Genomic DNA, 22,117 nt, shown 5'->3' on the forward strand with positions numbered 1-22,117 from the left:
GTATTTGATAATGGGCAGGTGGAAAAAGTGGAATATGTTAATTAAGAATGTATTGATGTTGGGGGTTAGCTGGTTACTCTGAATTGTTAAAAGATAAGTAGATTTTGGGGGTGAGCCACATTTGTTTTTATATAATCATACACTTAAATCTTTATATCTCAGAGCAAAATAAGTGGCTTTTGAAAGTTAAAAGGACATTTATCATGTTTAAGTTGGTCTTTTTATACTTATCAATGTTTAATAACTGTAAGTTCTTCATTAATTAAAAAATATTTTAATTCTTTTTAGTACCAGTTCCACTGGAGGCAGTCCTGTGCGGAAATCTGAAGAAAAAACAGATACAAAGCGAACTGTCATTAAAACAATGGAAGAATATAATAATGATAACACAGCTCCTGCTGAAGATGTTATTATTATGATTCAGGTTCCTCAATCCAAATGGGATAAAGATGACTTTGAATCTGAAGAAGAAGATGTTAAATCCACCACACAGCCTATATCAAGTGTAGGAAAACCTGCCAGTGTTATAAAAAATGTTAGCACTAAACCATCAAATGCAGTCAAATATACTGAAAAAGAAAGTGAGTCATCAGAGAAAATTCAGAAACTCACCAAGGAAGTGAGCCATGAAATTACACAGCATGAGGTCAAAAGTTCAAAAAACTCTGCATCTAGTGAAAAGGGGAAAACCAAAGATCGAGATCATTCAGTGTTGGAAAAGGAAAACCCAGAAAAGAGGAAGAACAGCACTCAGCCAGAGAAAGATAGTAATCTGGACCGTCTGAATGAGCAAGGAAATTTTAAAAGTCTGTCTCAATCTTCCAAAGAGACTAGAACTTCTGGCAAAGAAGATAAGCATGATTCTATTCGAGGTTCCTCAAATAAAGACTTCACTCCCAACAGAGACAAAAAAACTGATTATGACAACAGAGAGTATTCAAGTTCCAAACGTAGAGATGAAAGGAATGAATTAACAAGAAGAAAAGACTCTCCTTCTCGCAGTAAAGACTCTGCAGCTGGACAAAAAACTAAGCCAAGGGAGGAGAGAGATTTGCCTAAAAAAGGAACAGGAGATTCCAAAAAAAGTAACTCTAGTCCCTCAAGAGACAAAAAACCTCATGATCACAAAGCCACTTATGATTCTAAACGTTCAAGTGAAGAGACAAAATCTGTAGATAAAAATCCCTGTAAAGATCGTGAGAAACATGTGTTAGAGGCAAAGAACAATAAAGAGTCAAGTGGCAATAAATCACTTTATATACTTAACCCACCGGACCCACAGATTGAGAAAGAGCAAGTTACTGGGCAAATTGATAAGAACACCATCAAGCCTAAACCCCAGTTAAGTCATTCCTCTCGACTGTCCTCTGACTTAACTAGAGAAACTGATGAAGCTGCTTTTGAACCAGATTATAATGAAAGTGACAGTGAAAGCAATGTATCTGTAAAAGAGGAAGAAACTTCAGGAAAAATTTCTAAGGAACTGAAAGATAAAGTAATGGAGAAAGCAAAAGAGAGCCTGGACATAGCAGCAGTCAGCCAGGTAGGTGTAACCAGGAGCCAGAGTCAAAGCAGCCCTAGTGTCAGTCCAAGTAGAAGTCATAGCCCTTCTGGAAGCCAAACCCGAAGCCACAGTAGCAGTGCTAGCTCTGCAGAAAGTCAGGACAGCAAGAAGAAGAAGAAAAAGAAGGAAAAGAAAAAGCACAAGAAACATAAAAAACATAAGAAGCATAAGAAGCATGCAGGCACTGAAGTAGAATTGGAAAAAAGCCAAAAACACAAACATAAGAAAAAGAAGTCAAAGAAGAGCAAAGATAAAGAAAAGGAGAAGGAGAAGGATGACCAAAAAGTGAAATCTGTCACTGTGTAAAAGGGCAGATTTTAAAAATTGACTTAATTACTAAGTCATCTGTATTAAATTTTGTTATAATGTAAAGAGATTCAAGCCTTGTAAATAATGATATGGAAGACCCTGTGCTGCACTTAAAATATTGCTGCTTGATTATTTGATTTTTACATCAGAGCTTTATAACACGAACTTTTGTACAGAATTGTGAGTTGTGACCATGTAACATGAGAGGTTTTGCTAGGGCCTATTATTTTTAACCACCATTAATTAGTTGGGGTGGAGTTTACTGTACTGTGAAATTTTCACATTTGAATTTTTTTAATTGCCTGGCAAAAGCTGATATCAGTTCTAAAATATCAGCAGAATGATTTGCTGAATTCATTACAACTCCGTTATGTCACTTTTTGATTACAATAAAAGTTTTCAGTAAACTTTTCAAATGTTGAATATTTGCCTTATTTGAAGGAAAGTGTGTCATGTCTCTTCCCCCTTCCATTTCCATATTTAAAATATCCTTTGAGACTTTAGTATAAGCTGAATAGTATAAGCTGAACTGTATATATAAAATCCTGAAGTAAACATGGAAAATGTACTTCATTAGTGGGCTGGTAATAGGTGGCCAGAAATAAGAAATCATGGTTAATCGGAGATCTGGTTGAATAAATCTGGAAGGGTCTTAAAATGTAGTAATTAGAAGTTTGGACTTGAATTTTAGAGATGAGGAATTTTGTTTATGGTTATGTATTTTTCTTGAAACCCTGATAAATGAGTATTAAATTCCTTGATAAAGTACTAAATAACACAACAGTCTGTGGCCTACCCAATCTGTCCAGTTGACAGAAGCAAGCAGCAATAGGTCCAGAAGCACTAGGTAAGGCTACAATGGATTTCCTTAATGGCTCTGGTTTAGGAAGTTTATTGTAAGCAATAAAAGCTATTGAAAGTATGTCGGGAGCTAGGATAAGAATGGTACTTTAGAAACATAGCTGTATAAATGGAGATTAAGAAGACAATGGCTGAAAGCAGGAGAAGACCAGTTCTAGTGTGAGGTAGTGGTCCTAAAGTACTTTGGCAGGAGGCATTGGACTGTGGTAGTAGAAGAGGAAAGGGTTTACATTAGCAGCAACTTTTATTAATTTTCTGTCTTCTTGCCTTGATTCATTATTTCCAGAGTGTACCATATTTACAGTACTGTATACCATTGTTGGTACTCGGTTTTAGATGGTATTCAAACATACTTAAATGTGTGTAATGCAGCATTTAATATTTAAGGAAAAACGAATGATTTAAAGAAAAATTGTAAGGGTGATAATAAGAATGCTATTAACCTCATGAAAGCCGTTCAGGACTGAGTTAAGTTTGGGAAACACTGCGTTTAAATGAAACAGACTTGACTTTAAAGGGCTCTGCTTTTGTTGTGATTCTGAAGTCACATTTTTTTATTCCTAGACATCTCCATCACCGGGGATGGGATGCCTGTTCTGCCCACTGCCAGCCTCACCCCACCCTACCCACAACACATACTTGTATTTTCAGATACTCCAGCGAGACTACACTCTTTTTTTTTTTCTTTAATTATTTGTTTATTTTTTGGCTGAGATGGGTCTTCGTTGCTGCACGCGGGCTTTCTCTAGTTACGGCAAGTGGGGGCCACTCTTCGTTGTGGTGCACGGGCTTTTCATCGCGGTGGCTTCTCTTGAGCACAGGCTCTAGGCACGTGGGCTTAGTTGCTCCGCGGCATGTGGGATCTTCCCGGACCAGGGCTCGAACCCGTGTCCCTTGCATTGGCAGGCGGATTCTTAACCACTGCGCCACCAGGGAAGCCCTCACCTTCACTTTAATTGCAGTCCACTCCTGTGACAATTTTCCAGAGTTGTTAATCACCTGTCACCATTCCCATCTTAAATTTAAACTCCAGTATGTCATCTGCAACCTGCTTTTTCAGCTCCATTCTCTATTGGCCTGAGGTTTCAACTCATCCCGTAATCATTCTTTTATTGTCTTTCCTTCTATAGTTGTCTATATCCCATCATTTCAACCACATGCTAACACTCCCAAAACCTGCTGCCCCTTGTCCATCTTGCTGTATCTGAACAGGTTAAACCCCAAATCTAGATACAGGTGCTGCATGCTGCTTAACAAAATTAAAAGGCTTGAAAGAATTTAAGAAATAATTGCCGGGCACTGTGCTAGGTGCAGTACTTGATCCTTAAAAATTCTGATGGCTCATGTTGTCTAATGCTACTTCGAGCAGGCAACTCCACTGCCTATGAAGGTTCAGTCCAACCTTGGGTACTCTGGCTAGTGCCTAGCTTGTCCACCTCACCCTGCCATTTGGAGTTGGACACATGAAACCTCTCCAAAAAGGCAATGTTATATCTTAACTCAATTGGCTGTTTCACCTGGCTGGAATTTCCTTCCTCTGCCTGTCTTCACAAGTTCCTACCCATTGTTTGAGAGTTAGCTTGATTGTTTTGAGTTCTCTCAGTGCTGTCTGCCTTCCTCAGTATACATACTCAAGATGCAGTAGCATCACTGAATATGCTATAGTAACACCAAAGTGCTTACTAACAGGCTCTGTTTGGTTGTCTCCCTCACTGGATCATGGAAACCAGGAATATGTCAACTTTTTAAAGAGAGGAAAACACTTTTGAGCTACTATAGATTTGGGTGATAGTATCCTTCCAATGACTGGCTGCTTCAGTGTGCCAGGGAAACTCCAAAGCCTTACAATTAGGAATCTAAAAATAACTCCTTTGCTAGCCTCAGCATGCCTAATGAAGAAAGCAAATCCCCTCCAAAATGTTTAGGACAGAGATTCAGAGAGGTAGAAAGCTAGTTAATGGTTTATGCATCCTGATTTGTGCAAGTGTCCTCATCTATGTCTTGTCCATTTTTTCCTGCCTTTAATTCCTTTAATGAGCACTGTTCTTATTGTACAGAACTACATAGAACAGAACCTCTGATTTGGAACTTTCTTATGAGTGCTTTTACACTACTGCCATTTACTTAAGCTAGCTTCAGTGGGTCTCTTAACAACAACAAAAGCCTCACTAATACATGTGTATAGTGTACCCTGCTTTTTCTTTTTATGTATGATAATCACATCCTTTTGACATTAACATTTTTCACATTTTTTAAGAATTGAGAATGATCATGAAAAGAGAACTGAATAAAAGTAAACCATTTAACTCCTTGATAAAGGGTAATGTAGAGCTGCTATAAGTGAATAACAGGCATACAATGTGAAAGAAATGGGGTTAACAGGAATATTCAAAGATTTCACGTGAATTTTTTCAGTAACCTCAAGTATAAACAGTTTATCAAGTCTTTCTTTGTTGCCTTTGAGGTTATTTTAAGATCATGTTAAAAGGACTTTTTTAGGGCTTCCCTGGTGGTATAGTGGCTAAGAATCCCCAGTGCAGGGGACAAGGGTTCGAGTCCTGGTCCAGGAAGATCACACATGCTGCGGAGCAACTAAGCCCATGCGCCACAACTACTGAGCCCGTGCACCTAGAGCCCGTGCTCCGCAACAAGAGAAGCCACCACAATGAGAAGCCTGTGCACCGCAACAAAGAATAGCCCCCGCTCACCTCAACTAGAGAAAGCCCGCGTGCAGCAACGAAGACCCAATGCAGCCAAAAATAAAATAAATTTATTTAAAAAAAATTTTTTTTAAAAGACTTTTAAAAAATAGCTATTGATAATTTCATTATGCACTTAAAGCTGGAGGGTGAACAGTGATCTTTTATTAAAGCCAGCACCAACATGAATCTTTTCCACTTTGCAATGTGGCTATTTAGTAATTTGCTATGAAGTTGGCTTGGCCAGTATGAATCTTGCTCAATTTAATTGTTAAAGTCTTTAGTAGTAAAAGATACTAATATAAGAGTGGACATACATTTAGGATTTAAAAGAAAATATTCTTTTGTAGAGACATTAGCACCTTAAAATGATAATAATTGCTTATCAATGTTTTTACCTAGGCTTAATGATATATGAATAAAGCTGGTAGACTGATTCTTTTTCATGTCCTAAAAATTAACAAATTTAATGAAAAATGAACATGAGGCAAACTGTATCAGTGCTAGATACCAGGTAAAGCATAGGAGGGGCAGACATAGAAGAATGTAATTTCTGCCACAATACCACATTTTTAAGGTTTTTTTGTTTTTGTTTTTTGGGTTTTTTTGGTCACTCAGTGGTGGGTGGCCATCTGGTGATTATTACTGTTGGAAATATGCTAAGAATAAAAATAGCAGTTCATCAGTTAGTAGCAATTATTAAGAAAAGGTTGAAACTGACAATTCATGAAATTTTGAACCCCCTGAATTGAACTGATATTTTGGAAGGATTTTAATTTGACTTCATCAAATTAATTCAGATTCAAAAAGAACCCAATCCAAGAATCCAAAGAATCTTGGCTTTACTTGAGTCAGAATCTCAGGCTAAAGAACAGACTTCCCGTCATGCAATCAGTCATTACCTCTTGTAATTACTCTGGGAAATGTTATTTTTCTATATTTAGTGTGTATTTCTTAATTTAATAATATATATTTAAATAACAATTATCTTAAATATTAATTGGCTTTGGAAATATAAATTTAATAAATATCAATTTACAAAATCACATTGATGATTAATTTTATTTATTTATATATATATATTTTGGCTGCATTGGGTCTTCGTTGCTGCGCGTGGGCTTTCTCTAGTTGTGGCAAGTGGGGGCTACTCTTTGTTGCGGTGCATGGGCTTCTCATTGCAGTGGCTTCTCTTTGTTGCAGAGCACGGGCTCTAGGTGTGCAGGCTTCAGTAGTTGTGGCATGCAGACTCCATAGTTGTGGCTCGCGGACTCTAGAGCGCAGGCTTAGTAGTTATGGCGCACGGGCTTAGTTGCTCCACGGCATGTGGGATCTTCCCAGACTAGGGCTCGAACCTGTGTCCCCTGCATTGGCAGACAGATTCTTAACCACTGTGCTACCAGGGAAGTCCCTATCTTGTAATTTTAAATGTTTCTAATATCAAAAAACCTAATTAGCACAACTCTTATTTTATTATATATAACTGACATAACCTGTTTAAGTTTAAGGTGTATAATCTGTTGATTTGATAGATTTATATATTGCAATATGATTGCCAGCATTGTGTTAGCCAACATCTCTATCACGTCATGTAATTATTATTTATTTTTGTGGTGAGAACAATTAGGATGTAGTCTGTTAGCAACTTTGAAGTTTATAATACAGTATTGTTGGCTATAAAAAAAAGTAAACACCTTTAATTCTTTTCCTTGAGAAAGCAGATGGCCTCTTGAGAAGTACAAATAGATCATCACAGGCATTATGAACACCTTGTAAGTTGGAGGGACAGGGTAGGTTGTGGAGCACATGAGGAATATTCCCTTTGAGTCCACTTTTGATATGATGGAAATTGCACTTCAGAGTTCCTTAACCTGGATCTTAGGCTACAGTGTTGATTGGTAAAGGGGACAATTTTATCCAAATATAGATTGCTATACCTGGTCTCATTGCCAGGAAGAAGGCTAGGCCACACAGACCTCATTCCCCTTGCTGTTACAGGTAAGGGGAAAAAACACTTAAAGATATATAATTTTCAAATCATTATGGTATTGGTACTAGCAAGGGCAGACAATTAAGTGGAATTGAATAAAATTCCAGAAATTGATCCAAGTATAAGAGTAGTAACAGCTTCAGCATAAATAAATGTGAGAAGGATAGATTTTTCAGTAAGTAGTTTGAGAGAACTGGATAGCCATTTAAAGTAGCTTTTTTTCACATCTTAAAATTCTAGACAGATTAAATATTTTTTATCCAAAATTTTGTTTCATTGCGTAACTCAAGTGTTGATCAGTTTTCCTCCAGCCTTGTAGAATCACCTTTTCTTTACTAGTTTAGGTCTTTATTTTTCAAATCAGACAGTCAATTGGAAACCCAGGTCCTTCCTCATTATTTCTGATGGTAGTTGTTGAGATCTGGTTTATCTTGGTTTACCCCTTTTTGATTTCCTGATGTCTCTTCTTGGTGCTGATTTTTCTCTTCTAATCTCACTAGGGTCTCAGTCATCATAAGTTTTTATGACATTTCTCCTAGAATAAATTTTCCTCTCATTTTTCTATGTACAGCATCATCCTTCTTTTCAGTCCTATACCATAGGCTCTTCATCTTTTAAACTGAAATTAATCATTAAGTTATTTTTCTGAACCAAGAAACAATTCTCCTGTGATGAATTATGCCATTAGGGGGCAGAAGAAGCTAGTTTGTTCTTTAAAATAGCAACTTTTTTTCCCTCTACAACTTTTAAAAATTACAAACTCAACTATTACTCAGTAATACAAATGGTCAATTAACATCTGAAAAAGATGTCACTGATAATAAAATTCCAATAAAACAAAGTTCCATTGCCCTCAGGTGTTTAGAATTACAAGGCCAAAGCCAACCTGATTCTCCCTTCTCCCCCCCACCTTGACACTTCCACCAGGATTTGTCTATGATGGTTAGTTTTTTCATGAAGTTCACCCAGATCATGATTTACACATTATCAATTGGAAGGCTTTTAAATTTTGTTTTTAACAAAGTTGTACATAGTTTTAAAAGTCACAAATTGCCTCAAGACTTAACATTCAGTCTCCTGCCCTAACGCATTGCACCCTGACTCCAATTCTTCAGAGGCAATTTCAACTCTGCTAGTTCTTTCTTTAAAAACAAAAGCAAAACCCAAAACCCAAAAATAGAGCATACTCCTATTTCTTGATTTTCCAGTTTCAAGTATTAACTATTACTTTAGCTCTTCCTTGTCCCCACCTGCCCCTGCCCCACCACATATACATCCTCTCCCATCCTCCAAATAAAAGTTTCACTGTTTGGGCTAATCGAATGGTGTGTACATTATGATATATTCAGAATCAAGTCATTTGGTATATTAGGATTTCTTTCTTATAACATTTTGTTTTTCCTGGAATTAATAACTGGCTCATTTTAAAAAGTGTTTTGTTTCCTATGGATTACCAAGAATGTAAACAACCTCTTGGCATATTCAAATAAATCTTGTTCCTTCAGTTTTTTCTTTTTTCTTGTGATAATTCTAGAACCTTCTTTATAGCTATTCCTATTTTTTAAAAATGGGTTCTCTTCTAGGCCTGCTGCACAGCTCTGATCCCACAAGCTTATTTTACTATCCTGGGAATTTTCCTCAGCCTCTCACCTGCACTTTATCTTTGTGTTTTCCATCCTGTGTGCCTCTTTCTAGGTTTGTTTCCTCATTTGGGGTGGAGGGCATGTCATTTGGGGTGGAGGGCATGTGCTCTAGTAAATTCCTGAGAGGTAAATTTTTTGAGCTCCTATAATATTAAAAAGTGTTTTTACTCCACCCCACATTTGATTTATGGCTTGACAAGGCATAGAATTCTAGGTTGGAAATTATTTTCACTCGTACTTGGAGGCCTTTCTCATGATACAGCTTGGCATTGCTGATAAGGAGTTCAAATCCATTCTGACTTCTAATCCATTTATATATATATATATATATTTCCCCCCCCCCCTCCCAGGAAACTTTTGGGAACTTTCTCCTATCCTGGGTGCATTAAAAAGCCCAGTGATGTACATTGATGTGAGTTTTTAAAATTTATTTTGCTGAGTGCTCTATGAGCCCTTTCAATCTGGAAATTCATGTCCTTCAGTTCTAGAAAACATTCTTTTATTACTTGTGGGACAATATCCCCCCATTCCAGTTTTCTCCTGGGGCTTATTATTTAGGTGTTAGATTTCCTGGACTGATTATCTAATTTTCTTACCCCTTTTCTCTTATTTTCTATCTATGTTTTTTATGGTGAAGACTCCTCAACATTTCCCAATTTTTATTTCTGCTAGCATATTTTTAATTTCTCAGAATTCTTTCTTGTTTTATTCCCTTTTTGTAACATTTTGTTCTTTTTTCATGGATATAATAGGACTTGTGGAGAGATGATAGGTTTTGAGGGTTTTTTTTTTTCTTTTGGTTCTTGTCCCTTGCATTAAAAACTGTGTGTGGTGTTTGTCAAGTGGGTTCTATTGTTCTTTTTGGATCATTTCATTAGGGAAGCCCCAGCTGCTAGTACCTCCCAGACATTTTTCTTGGGCTAGTTTCCCCAAAGAGGAATTTTCCACTCTTCAGAATGGGATAGAGGAGGTGCAATATAATTACAAAGCTTGCTACCAGGAACTTTTGGGGAGCCAGGTAGGCTTCATTCGGTATATAGACTTAGAGTTGATCTTCCTATTCTCATTATAGCACCCCTGATGTCCTTACATCCAGAGGCTTTCTGTTCAGTGGTTCTCACAGGGCTGCATATTGAAATTACCTGGGGGGCTTTAAAAATACTGAAAACTGGGTGGATGCTACCCTCCAGAGTTTCTGATTTAATACGTCTCCCAGAGGATTCCAATGTGCAGCCAAGGGTTGGGAACCACTGCTCTCGTTGAGCTAGTCTCCATTCTTCTGCAGGATGAGCTGCTGTGTATTCACCCTTCTGGCCCTACCTGCATTGCTGCCTTCAGTAGTATCTGTCACCTATGTATTCTGATTCTTCCTGGGCTTCTGTGTTATGAATAGCCTCACTTTGGGCTACTTATTTAGACCTCTGATTTTCTGGTCAGTTTCTACTCGTCCATATGAATTTCACCTTCCAAAAATGTGTTGCTATTATTTCTTCTCCTTGTCTTGTTCTTGTTCATTTGTGCCCCTTTTCTCCCTTTATTATCATTATAGTGAATTTTCAGGAAGAATCAGAAAGAAATATATTCAGTCCACTATGTTTAGCTGGAATCCCTCAATCTGACTCTCTATCATCAATAATATTGTTAAACAATGTCAGCTGGAGGACTTTGCCAAGTCCTCCAGCTTAGCAAAACGTGGGCCTGTAAAATGTCAAAGTTTCCCCCAAGATTCTATAAATTTCTGGACTGCTCATGTTTTCAAGGCCATTCTAGATTTGTGCCTAGAATCCTTGGTCAACTATATCAACCTAAGTTCTTCCTTTAGGTCAGGAACTTTTTCTTCCACTGTTTCCTTATTTCTTCTTCTCTTCCTCCACCTCTTTTATTCTTTTGGTAACTCTGATTCTTTGTAGGGTATAGCTAAGGGATTTGTCTTCCATATACCTTTCCATGCGCTTGTTTTTTAATTAAAAATTTTTATTGAGTTATAATAAAGTATATTAGTTTCAGGTGTATGACATAGTGATTCAATATTTTTATACATTATAAAATGATCACTGCAGTAAGACCAGTTACCATCTGTCACCATGCTAAGTTGTTACAATATTATTAACTATATTGCCTATGTGTACATTACATCCCCATGACTTATTTATCTTATAGCTGGAAATTTGTACCTCTTAATCCCCTTCACCTATTTTGTCCATTCCCCCCATCCCCTGCCTGGCAACCATCATTTTTTTTCTCGGTATCTGAGTCTGTTTTTGGTTTTTTTGTTTGTTTCTGTTTTGGTTTTTAGATTCCACATGTAAGCGAAATCATAAGGCATTTATTTTTCTTTGTCTGACTTATTGCAGTTAGCATAATAACCCTCCATGTGTCTATCCATATTGTCACAACTGGCAAGATTTCATTCTTTTTTATGACTGAGTACTATTCCATTGTATATATATACCACATCTTCTTTATCCATTCATCTATTGATGGGCCCTTAGGTTGCTTCCATATCTTGGCTGTTGTAAATAAAGCTGCAGTGCACGTAGGGGTACATATATGTTCTTGAACTAGTGTTTTTGCCTTCTTTGGATAAATACCCAGAAGTGGAATTGCCAGATCGTACAGTAGTTCTATTTAATTTTTTGAGGAACTTCCATATTGTTTTCTATAGTGGCTGCACCAATTTACATTCCCACCAACAGTGCATGAGTGTTCTCTTTTCTTCACATCCTCACCAATACTTGTTATTCTTGTCTTTTTGATAATATCCATTCTGATAGATGTGAGGTAGTATCTCATTGTGGTTTTGATTTACATTTCCTTGATGATTAGTGATGTTGAGCACCTTTTCATTTGCATCTTGACCATCTGTATGTCTTCTTTGGAAAAATGTCTATTCAGGTCCTTTGTCCATTTTTTATCAGGTTTTTTTAAAATACTGATTTGTATGAGCTGTTTTTCATTTTGAACATTAGCCCCTTGTTGGTTCACATTGTTGGCAAATATTTTCTCCCAGTCTGTAGGCTGTCTTTTCATTTTGCTAATGGTCTTATTTGCTGTGCAAAAGCTTTTAAGTTTGATTAGGTTCCATTGGCTATACCACTTTTTGTTGATGCCTCAATTGATGGGCATTTGACTTATTGCTCCTTTTTGGCTAGTATGAATAATGCTGCTATTGAACATTCATGTGCAAGTCTTTTGGTGGATGTATATTTTCAATTTTCAGTCTTGTGTATTTGCTGGGTTACATGCCAAATTGTTTTCCAAAACTCAACTCAACTATTGCTTTCCAAAACAGCTGTACCATTTTATGTTCTCACCAAAAATTGGAGAATTCCAATTTCTCTACATTCTCCTCAGCACTTGTTATTGTCCATCTTCTTGTTTATAGCCATCCTGGTGGATGTAAACTGATATTTCATTGTGGTTTGGATTTGCATTTCCCTCATTCCTGATGATATTAAGCATCTTTTCATGTGCTTATTGGCAATTTGCATATCTTTCTGGGAGAAATATCTATTCAGATTCCCTGCCCAACTTTTTCTTGGGCTATTTGTCTTTCCTCTGTTAAGTTGTAAGAGTTCTTTATATAGTCTGGATCCAAGTCCCTTATCAGATATACAGTTTGCAAATATTTTCTCCCAGTCTTTGTGTTGTCTTTTTATTTCTGCTATGGTGTCTTTTGAAGCACAAAAGTTTTAAATTTTGATGATGTCCAATTTATCTTATTTTTTCTTTTGTTAATTTATGTGTCACGTCAAAGAAAACTTGCTTAATCTAAGGTCATGAAGATCTACTCCTACATTTTCTTCCAAGAATTTTATTATTTTACCTCTTACACTGAGGTCTATGATGCATTTTGAGTTAATTTTGGCCTGTGGAAGGAGGTAGGGGGTCCAAATTCATTCTCTTGCATCTGGATATTCACTTGTCCTAGCACCATTTGTTGAAAGACTACTCTTTCCCCATTGAATCTTGACATATTCTCCAAATCAATTGCCCATAAATGTGAAGGTTTATATCTGGATTCTTAACTCTATACTATTGATAATATATGCTTATCCTTAAGCCAATACCACATTAAAGTTTTTAAATTGGGAAGTGTGAGTCCTCCCACTTAGTTCTTTTAAAATATAATTTTTTGGTTATTCTGAGTCCCTGACATTTCCATATGAATTTTAGGATTAGTTTGTCCAGTTCTGCAAAAAAAAGGCAGTTGGAATTTTGATAGGGATTACATTGAATCTCTAGATCTCTCTTGATAGTATTGCCATCTTGATAATATTAAGTCTTCCAGTCCATGAACAGTGGATAGCTTTCCATTTATTTATATCTTCTTTAATTTCTTTCAGCAGTGTTTTGTGGTTTTCAGTGTAAAAGCTTTGTGCATCCTTCTTTAAATGTATTCCTAGGTATGTTTTTTCATGCTATTGTAAATGGAATTGCTTTCTTAATTAGATTTTTGGTTGTTCATTATTAGTGTGTAGAACTACAATAGATTTTTATATATTGATCTCGTATAGTACAGTATTCTTGAGTGAACTTTGATCATTTTTGTCTTTCCAGGAATTTGTCTAATTTATCTAAGCTGTAAAATTTATCAACATAAAGTTATCATAATATTCTCCATTATCCTTTTTAATATCCATAAATCTGGAGTGTCATCTCTCTCATTCCTGATATTGGTAATTTGTGTCTTCTCTTTCTTTTTTCCTGATCAGTATGGCTAGAAATTTATTAATTTTATTGATCTTGAAAATATCAGGGTTTTTTCATTGATTTGTCTGTATTTTCAGTTTTCTATTTCATTGATTTCTGTTCTAATCTTTATTATTTCCTTTCTTTTGTTTACTGTGTGCTTCTTTTGCTCCTTTTTCTCTAGTTTCTTAAGGTAATAGCTAAAGTTATTTAGTTGTGATCCTTCTTTTCTAAAATATTCACTTAGTATTACAAGTTTCCATTTAAATATTCCATTAGTTGCATTCAACACATTTTTATATGTTGTGTTTTCATTTTCATTCAGTTCAAAATTCTTTCTAGTTTCCTTTTTGATTTCTCCTTTCACCCATGGGTTATTTGGAAGTGAGTTTTTAAATATTTTTTTCCACATCTTTATTGGAGTATAATTGCTTTACAATGTTGTGTTTGTTTCTGCTGTACAACAAATTGAATCAGCTATATGCATGCATATATCCCCATATCCCCTGCCTCTTGGGCCTCCCTCCACGCTCCTTATCCCATCCCTCTAAGTCGTCACAAAGCATCGAGTTGATCACCTTGTGCTATGCAGCAGCATCCCACTAGCCATCCATTTTACATTTGGTAGTGTATATATGTCAATGCTACTCTCTCACTTCATCCCAGCTTCCCCTTCCCCCACTGTGACCTCAAGCCCATTCTCTATGTCTGTATCTTTATTCCTGCCCTGCCACTAGGTTCATCAGTACCACTTTTTTAGATTCCATATATATGCGTTAGCATACAGTATTTGTTTTTCTCTTTCTGAATTACTTCACTCTGTATGACAGACTCTAGGTTCATCCACCTCATTACAAATAACTCAATTTCATTCATTTTTATGGCTGAGTAATATTCCATTGTATATATGTGCCACATCTTCTTTATCCATTCATCTGTTGATGGACATTTGGTTGCTTCTATGTCCTGGCTATTGTAAATAATGCTGCAGTGAACATTGTGGTGCATGTATATTTTTGAGTTATGGTTTTCTCAGGGTATATGCTCAGTAGTGGGATTGCTAGGTCCTATGGTAATTCTATTTTTAGTTTTTTAAGGAACCTCCATACTGTTCTCCATAGTGGCTAAATCAATTTACATTCCCACCAACAATGCAGGAGGGTTCCCTTTTCTCCACACCCTCTCCAGCATTTATTGTTTTTTTTAAATTAAATTAATTTATTTATTTTTGGCTGCATGGGGTCTTCATTGCTGTGCACAGGCTTTTTCTGGTGCAGCGAGCGGGGGCTACTTTTTGTTGCAGTGCGCTGGCTTCTCATTGTGGTGGCTTCCCTTGTTGCGGAGCACGGGCTCTAGGTGTGTGGGCTTCAGTAGTTGTGGCCTGCAGGCTCAGTAGTTGTGGCTCGTGGGCTCTAGAGTTCAGGTTCAGTAGTTGTGGCGCATGGGCTTAGTTGCTCCACGACATGTGGGATCTTCGCAGACCAGGGATCGAACCCGTGTCCCCTGCATTGGTAGGTGGATTCTTAACCACTGCGCCACCAGGGAAGTCCAGCCAGCATTTATTGTTTCTAGATTTTTTGATGATGGCCATTCTGACCAATGTGAGGTGATACGTCACTGTGGTTTTGATTTGCATTTCTCTAATGATTAGTGATGTTGAGCAGCTTTACATGTGCTTCTTGGCCATCTGTATGTCTTCTTTGGAGAAACGTCTTTTAGGTCTTCTGCCCATTTTTGGGTTGGGTTGTTTGTTTTTTTGATATTGAGCTGCATGAGCTGCTTGTATATTTTGGAGATTAATCCTTTGTCAGTTGCTTCGTTTGCAAATATTTTCTCCCATTCTGAGGGTTGTCTTTTCGTCTTGATTATGGTTTCTTTTGCTGTGCAAAAGCTTTTAAGTTTCATTAGGTCCCATTTGTTTATTTTTGTTTTTATTTCCATTACTCTAGGAGGTGGGTCAAAAAGGATTTTGCTGTGATTTATGTCATAGAGTGTTCTGCCTATGTTTTCCTCTAAGAGTTTGATAGTGTCTGGCCTTCCTTTAGGTCTTTAATCCATTTTGAGTTTATTTTTGTGTATGGTGTTAGGGAGTGTTCTAATTTCATTCTTTTACATGTAGCTGTCCAGTTTTCCCAGCACCACTTATTGAAAAGGCTGTCTTTTCTCCATTGTATATTCTTGCCTCCTTTATCAAAGATAAGGTGACCATATGTGTGTGGGTTTACCTTTGGGCTTTCTATCCTGTTCCATTGATCTATATTTCTGTTTTTGTGCCAGTACCATACTGTCTTGATGACTGTAGCTTTGTAGTATCATCTGAAGTCAGGGATCCTGATTCCTCCAGCTCCATTTTTCTTTCTCAAGATTGCTTTGGCTATTCGGGGTCTTTTGTGTTTCCCTAAAAATTGTAAAATTTCTTGTTCTAGTTCTGTGAAAAATGCCATTGGTAATTTGATAGGGATTGCATTGAATCTGTAGATTGCTTTGGGTAGTATAGTCATTTTCACAATATTGATTCTTCCAATCCAGGAGCATGGTATATCTCTCCATGTGTTTATGTCATCTTTGATTTCTTTCATCAGTGTTTTATAGTTTTCTGACTACAGGTCTTTTGCTTCCTTAGGTAGGTTTACTGCTAGGTATTTTATTCTTTTTGTTGCAATGGTAAATGGGATTGTTTTCTTAATTTCTCTTTCTGATTTTTCATCATTAGTGTATAGGAATGCAAGAGATTTCTGTGGATTAATTTTGTGTCCTGCAACCTTACCAAATTCATTGATTAAGTCTAGTAGTTTTCTGGTGGCATCTTTAGGATTTTCTATGTCTAGTATCATGTCATCTGCAAACAGTGACATTTTTACTTCTTCTTTTCCAATTTGTATTCCTTTTATTTCTTTTTCTTCTCTGATTGCTGTGGCTAGGACTTCCAAAACTATGTTGAATAATAGTGGCAAGAGTGGACATCCTTGTCTCATTCCTGATCTTAGAGAAAATGCTTTCAGTTTTTCACCATTGAGAATGGTGTTTGCTGTGGCTTTGCTGTACTTGGCTTTTATTATGTTGAGGTAGGTTCCCTCTATGCCCAGTTTCTGGAGAGTTTTTATCATAAATTGGTGTTGAATTTTGTCAAAAGTGGTGAGCTTGAATTGCTATAAACTTCCCTCTTAGAACTGCTTTTGCTGTGTCCCATAGGTTTTGGATCATCATGTTTTCATTGTCATTTGTTTCTAGGTATTTTTAAAATATCTTCTTTGATTTCTTCAGTGATCTCTTGGTTATTTAGCAGCACACTGTTTAGCCTCCATGTATTTGTGTTTTTTACAGTTTTTTCCCCCTGTAATTGATTTCTCATCTCATAGCATTGTGGTTGGAAAAGATGCTTGATAAGATTTCAATTTTCTTAAATTTTCCAAGGCTTGATTCGTGACCCAAGATGTGATCTATTCTGGAGAATGCTCTGTGTGCACTTGAGAAGAAAGTGTATTCTTCTGCTTTCGGGTGGAGTGTCCTCTAAATATCAATTAAGTCTATCTGGTCTATTGTGTCATTTAAAGTTGTGTTTCCTTATTTATTTTCTGTCTGGATGATGTATTAGTGTGAGTGGGGTGTTGAAGTCCCCCACTGTTATTGTGGTACTGTTGATTTCTCCTTTTATGGCTGTTAGCGTTTGCTTTATGTATTGAGGTGCTCCTATGTTGGGTGCATAAATATTTATAATTGTTATGTTTTCTTCTTGGATTTATCCCTTGATCATTATGTAGTGTCCTTCCTTGTCTCTTGTAACAGTCTTTATTTTAAAGTTTATTTTGTCTGTTATGAGTATTGCTACTCCAGCTTTCTTTTGATTTCCATTTGCATGGAATATCTTCTTCCATCCCCTCACTTTCAGTCTGTATGTGTCCCTAGGTCTGAAGTGGGTTTCTTGTAGACAGCATATATAAGGGTCTTGTTTATGTATCCATTCAGCAAGCCTGTGTCGTTTGGTTGGAGCATTTAATCCATTTATATTCGAGGTGATTATTGATATGTATATTCCTATTACCGTTTTCTTAATTGATTTGAGTTTGTTTTTATGGGTCTTTTTTTTCTCCTGTGTTTGCTGCTTAGAGAAGTTCCTTTAGCATTTGTTGTAAAGCTGGTTTGGTGGTGCTGAATTCTCGTAGCTTTTGCTTGTCTGTAAAGAGCTTTTGATTTGTCTGTCAAATCTGAATGAGATCTTTGCTGGGTAGAGTAATCTTGGTTGTAGGTTTTTCCCTTTCATCACTTTAAATATATCCTGCCACTCCTTTCTGGCCTGTAGAGCTTCTGCTGAGAAATCAGCTGATAACCTTATGGGGATTCCCTTGTATGTTATTTTTTGCTTTTCCCTTGCTGCTTTTAATATTTTTTCTTTGAATTTAATTTTTGTTAGTTTGATTAATACGTGCTTTGGTGTGTTTCTCCTAGGGTTTATCCTGTATGGGACTCTCTGCACTTCCTGGACTTGAGTGGTTATTTCCTTTCCCATGTTAGGGAAGTTTTCATCTATAATCCCTTCAGATATTTTCTCAGACCCTTTCTCTTTCTCTTCTTCTTCTAGGACCCCTATAATTCGAATGTTGGTGTGTTTAATGTTGTCCCAGAGGTGTCTGAGACTGTCTTTAATTCTTTTCATTCTTTTTCTTTATTCTACTCTGTGGCAGTTATTTCCACCATTTTATCTTCCAGCTCACTTATTCATTCTTCTGCATCAGTTATTCTGCTATTTATTCCTTCTAGAGTATTTTTAATTTCAGTTATTGTGTTTTTTCATCACTGTTTGTTTGCTCTTTAGTTCTTCTAGGTCCTTGTTAAACATTTCTTGTATTTTCTCCATTCTGTTTCTGAGATTTTGGATCATCTTTACTGTCGTCACTCTGAATTCTTTTTCAGGTAGGTTGCCTGTTTCATCTTCACTTATTTGGTCTTGTGGGTTTTTACCTTGCTCCTTCATCTGTAACATATTTTTGTTTGTTTGTTTGTTTGTTTGTTTGTTTGATGGGCAAGACTGAATTCCTGTCTTATTTGTTGTTTGGCCTGAGGCATCCAGCACTGAAGTTTGCAGGCAGTTGGGTAGAGCCAGGTATTGGTGCCAAGATGAGGACCTCTGGGAGGCCTCACTCCAGTTAATATTCCCTGGGGTCTGAGGTTCTCTGTTAGTACAGTGGTTTAGACTCGGCGCTCCCACTGGAGGAGCTCAGACCTGACCCCCAGCCTGGGAATCAAGATCCTGCAAGCCGTGTGGCGAGGCAAAAGAAAAGAAAAAAAGAAGCAGTACAATAACAAAGAATAAAAAATAAAACTAGAAAGATAAGAAATATATTAGGAAAAATAAAAATATAAGTGAAACAACTGCAACAAGGTAAAAGGAAACCACAGCAGAAAAAAGGAAAAAAAAAAGGAAGAAGTCAAAAGGAGCAGAACAATAACAAAGTATAAAGAATAAAATAAAATTAGAAAAATAAAAGATTTATTAGAAAAAGTAAAAATATAAGTGAATCAACAACAACAAGGTAATACAGAGGCCCAACCTAAAAGAAGAAAAAAGAAAAAAAAAAAGGCCCGAAAAGGCCTTGACTAGGGGGGTGCAGAGCCTAGACGGGAGTGTGGAACTTAGGCAGGGGTTGGGTTTAGGGTGGGGTGGGGCCTAGGCTGGGGAGTGCAGTTTAAGCATGGAGTGGGGCCTAGGCTTAGCACCTGTGCAGAAGGGGAGAGGTGGCACGTCCAGAGGGGGGCCTCTGAAGTGTGGAGTTCCGGAGTTTGGAGGTAAGTCCCTGGGTGAGGGTTTGTGGGTGCGGTTTAGGCCCAGGGCAGTTGGAGGGGTTCTCAGAGTGCCACCTGTAGAGGTAGGGCTCTGGGTGGGAGTGTAAGGGCGGTGCTTGGGTTCTGCACAGGAGGAGGGAGACTCTAAGGGCAGAAGATTAGGCCCAGGAGTCCAACAGGCTCCCTGGTGCCCAAGTGGACAGGGAAAATGCTGGCTGTGGTCCCTTCCGTTCCTCCACCCCCTCCCCCTCCAGAGTCTCCTCCATTGCCTCTGGACCCCTAACTGTGGGTGGGTCCCGCCAGGTGTAGGAACTCCTCCCCTCCCCCAGCCACCCCTCAGGGGTGCCAGTCCCAGAGGTCCGGCCTTTACTTTTGCTCCCCCTTCCCTCCCTCTCACTCCCTCAGGACCCGCATGGCTGGAGGGGGACTCAGTGTGCAGAGGGTCAGGCCTGGGATCTCAGCAGGTTCCCGGGGGCCCAAGTGGACCGGCTAAACGCTGGCCATGCTCCCTTTTGGTCCTCTGCCCTCCCAATGGTCCCCCCCCATTTCCCCTCCAGGCATGGGATCCCTTTCACTCCCCCAGCCGCCCCTCAGAGGTGCCGGTCCAGTCCAGCCTCCACTTCTCCTCTCCCCTCACTACTCCCCACATCCTACCCAGTTTCTGGGGGTTCCTCCCATCCCCTTAGGTGTCCATGGTCCCCCACCAGTGCCTGGTAGGTGCCCTAGTTGTGCAGAGACACGAATTCCTCATCCTCCTAGTCCGCCATCTTGACTCTGCCTCTAGAAATGTGTTTTTTAGTTTCCAACTCTTGGGGGCTTTTTCAGATTTATTTCTGTTACTGATTTCCAATTTAATTCCATTTTGGTCTGAGAAGGTACTTCATATAATTTTAATCCATTTTCTTGAGATCTGTTTTATGACAGAGACCATGGTTTATCCTGGTAAATGTTTTATGTACACTGGAAAAGAATGTGTACTCTGCTGCTGTTATGTGGAATGTTCTATAAATGTCAATTAGGTCAAGTTGGTTAAAATATTGGGTCTTTTATACCCTTACTTATTTCCTGTCTAGTTTTTCTATGAATTATTAAAAGAGAGATGTTGAAATATCTGCCTATAATTGTGGATTTATCTGTTTCTCCTTAGTGATTTATCCATATCTATATGCAGTTGTGCTCCTCTTAGCTTATTAGCTATGACTCTTAATTATGTTATTTTAGTGGTTGCTTTAGGGTTTACAGTATGCATCTTTAACTTACCACATTCTACTTTCAAGTGATATTTCACTTCACATATAGTTAATATAAGAATCTTACAACAGTATATTTCCATCTCCCCCTCCTGATCTTTATGCTATTTTCACCATCCATTTTACTTCTATTTATTTTGTATACCCACGGTACGTTGTTATTACTTTTGCTTTAAACATTATTTTCAAAGAGATTTAAATAATAAGACACAGAGTCTTTATATTTACCTGCATAGTTACTATATCTTGTGTTTGTCATTCCTTTATGTAGATCCAGATTTCCATCTAGAATTATTTCCCTCTGTCTGAAGGATTTCCTTGAACAATTCCTATAGTGTGGGTCTGCTGGTGATTAATTCTTTCAGCTTTCATATGAATTAAAATGTTTTTAATATGATTTCAGTTTTGACAGATTTTTTTGTGGTATAAAATTCTAAGTTGATTTTTTTCCTTTCAGTACTTTGAAGATGTTGTTACTGTCTTCTCACTTGCATTTTTCCAACAAAAATTTTGTTCTCATTCTTATCTCTGTTTCCTCTATATGTAAAATGTCTTTTCCTCCCTCTCATTGCTTTTTAATTTTTTGTAACAATTTTATCAAAATATAATTCACATCCTATATGATTCACACATTTAAAGTATACAATTCAGTGGTTTTTAGTATATTCACAGAGTTGGCAGCAATTGCCACAGTCAATTTTAGAACATTTTCATCACCCCAAAAAGAAACCCTGTACCCTTTAGCTATTACTTTCCAATATCCTCATCTCCTTCAGCCCTAATCTCCTTTCTGTCTCTACAGATATGTCTATACTGGATATTTCATATAAAGAGAATCATAATATGTGGTTCTTTTGGTGACTGGTTTCTTTCACTTAGCATAATGTCTTCAAGGTTCATCCATGTTGTAGCATGTATCAGTATTTAATTTATTTTTATGGCCAAATGATATTCCATTGTGCTTATCCATTCATCAGTTGATAGATATTTGGGTTGTTTCCACCTTTTGGCTATTGTGATTAATACTACTATGAACACGCATATACCAGTTTTTATGTGAACATATGTTTTAATTTCTCTTGGTTATATACTTAGGATTAGAATTGTTGGATCAAATGGTATTCTTAAATTTTTGAGGAAATACAAGACTGTTTTCCAAAGTGGCTGTACCATTTTACATTCTCAAAAGCGCAGTGTATGCGGGTTCCAATTTCTCCACATCTTGGCCTACACAGATGATATTATCTTTTTAAAAAATTATTGAAGTATAGTTGATCTACAATGTTGTATTAGTTTCAGGTGTATAGCAAAGTGATTCAGCTATACATAAA

The 22,117-nt window shown here is 37.3% G+C and overlaps 1 protein-coding gene across 3 annotated transcripts in view; it reads left to right on the forward strand.

The window, feature by feature from the left end:
• Positions 1–19,111, forward strand: part of RBBP6 (RB binding protein 6, ubiquitin ligase) — a 49,004-nt gene extending 29,893 nt beyond the window's left edge. For all 3 annotated transcript variants that reach the window (XM_082362382.1, XM_082362380.1, XM_082362381.1), the window contains one exon: positions 289–19,111. In XM_082362382.1, the coding sequence (XP_082218508.1) occupies positions 289–1,870 (1,582 nt within the window). In that variant the 3' untranslated portion in view covers positions 1,871–19,111. The remainder of the gene's footprint in view (positions 1–288) is intronic.
• Positions 19,112–22,117: the final 3,006 nt, after the last annotated feature.

The sequence above is a fragment of the Balaenoptera borealis genome (assembly GCF_965194805.1).
Source record: "Balaenoptera borealis genome assembly, chromosome: 16".
In the NCBI taxonomy this organism is placed as follows: Eukaryota; Metazoa; Chordata; class Mammalia; order Artiodactyla; family Balaenopteridae; genus Balaenoptera; species Balaenoptera borealis.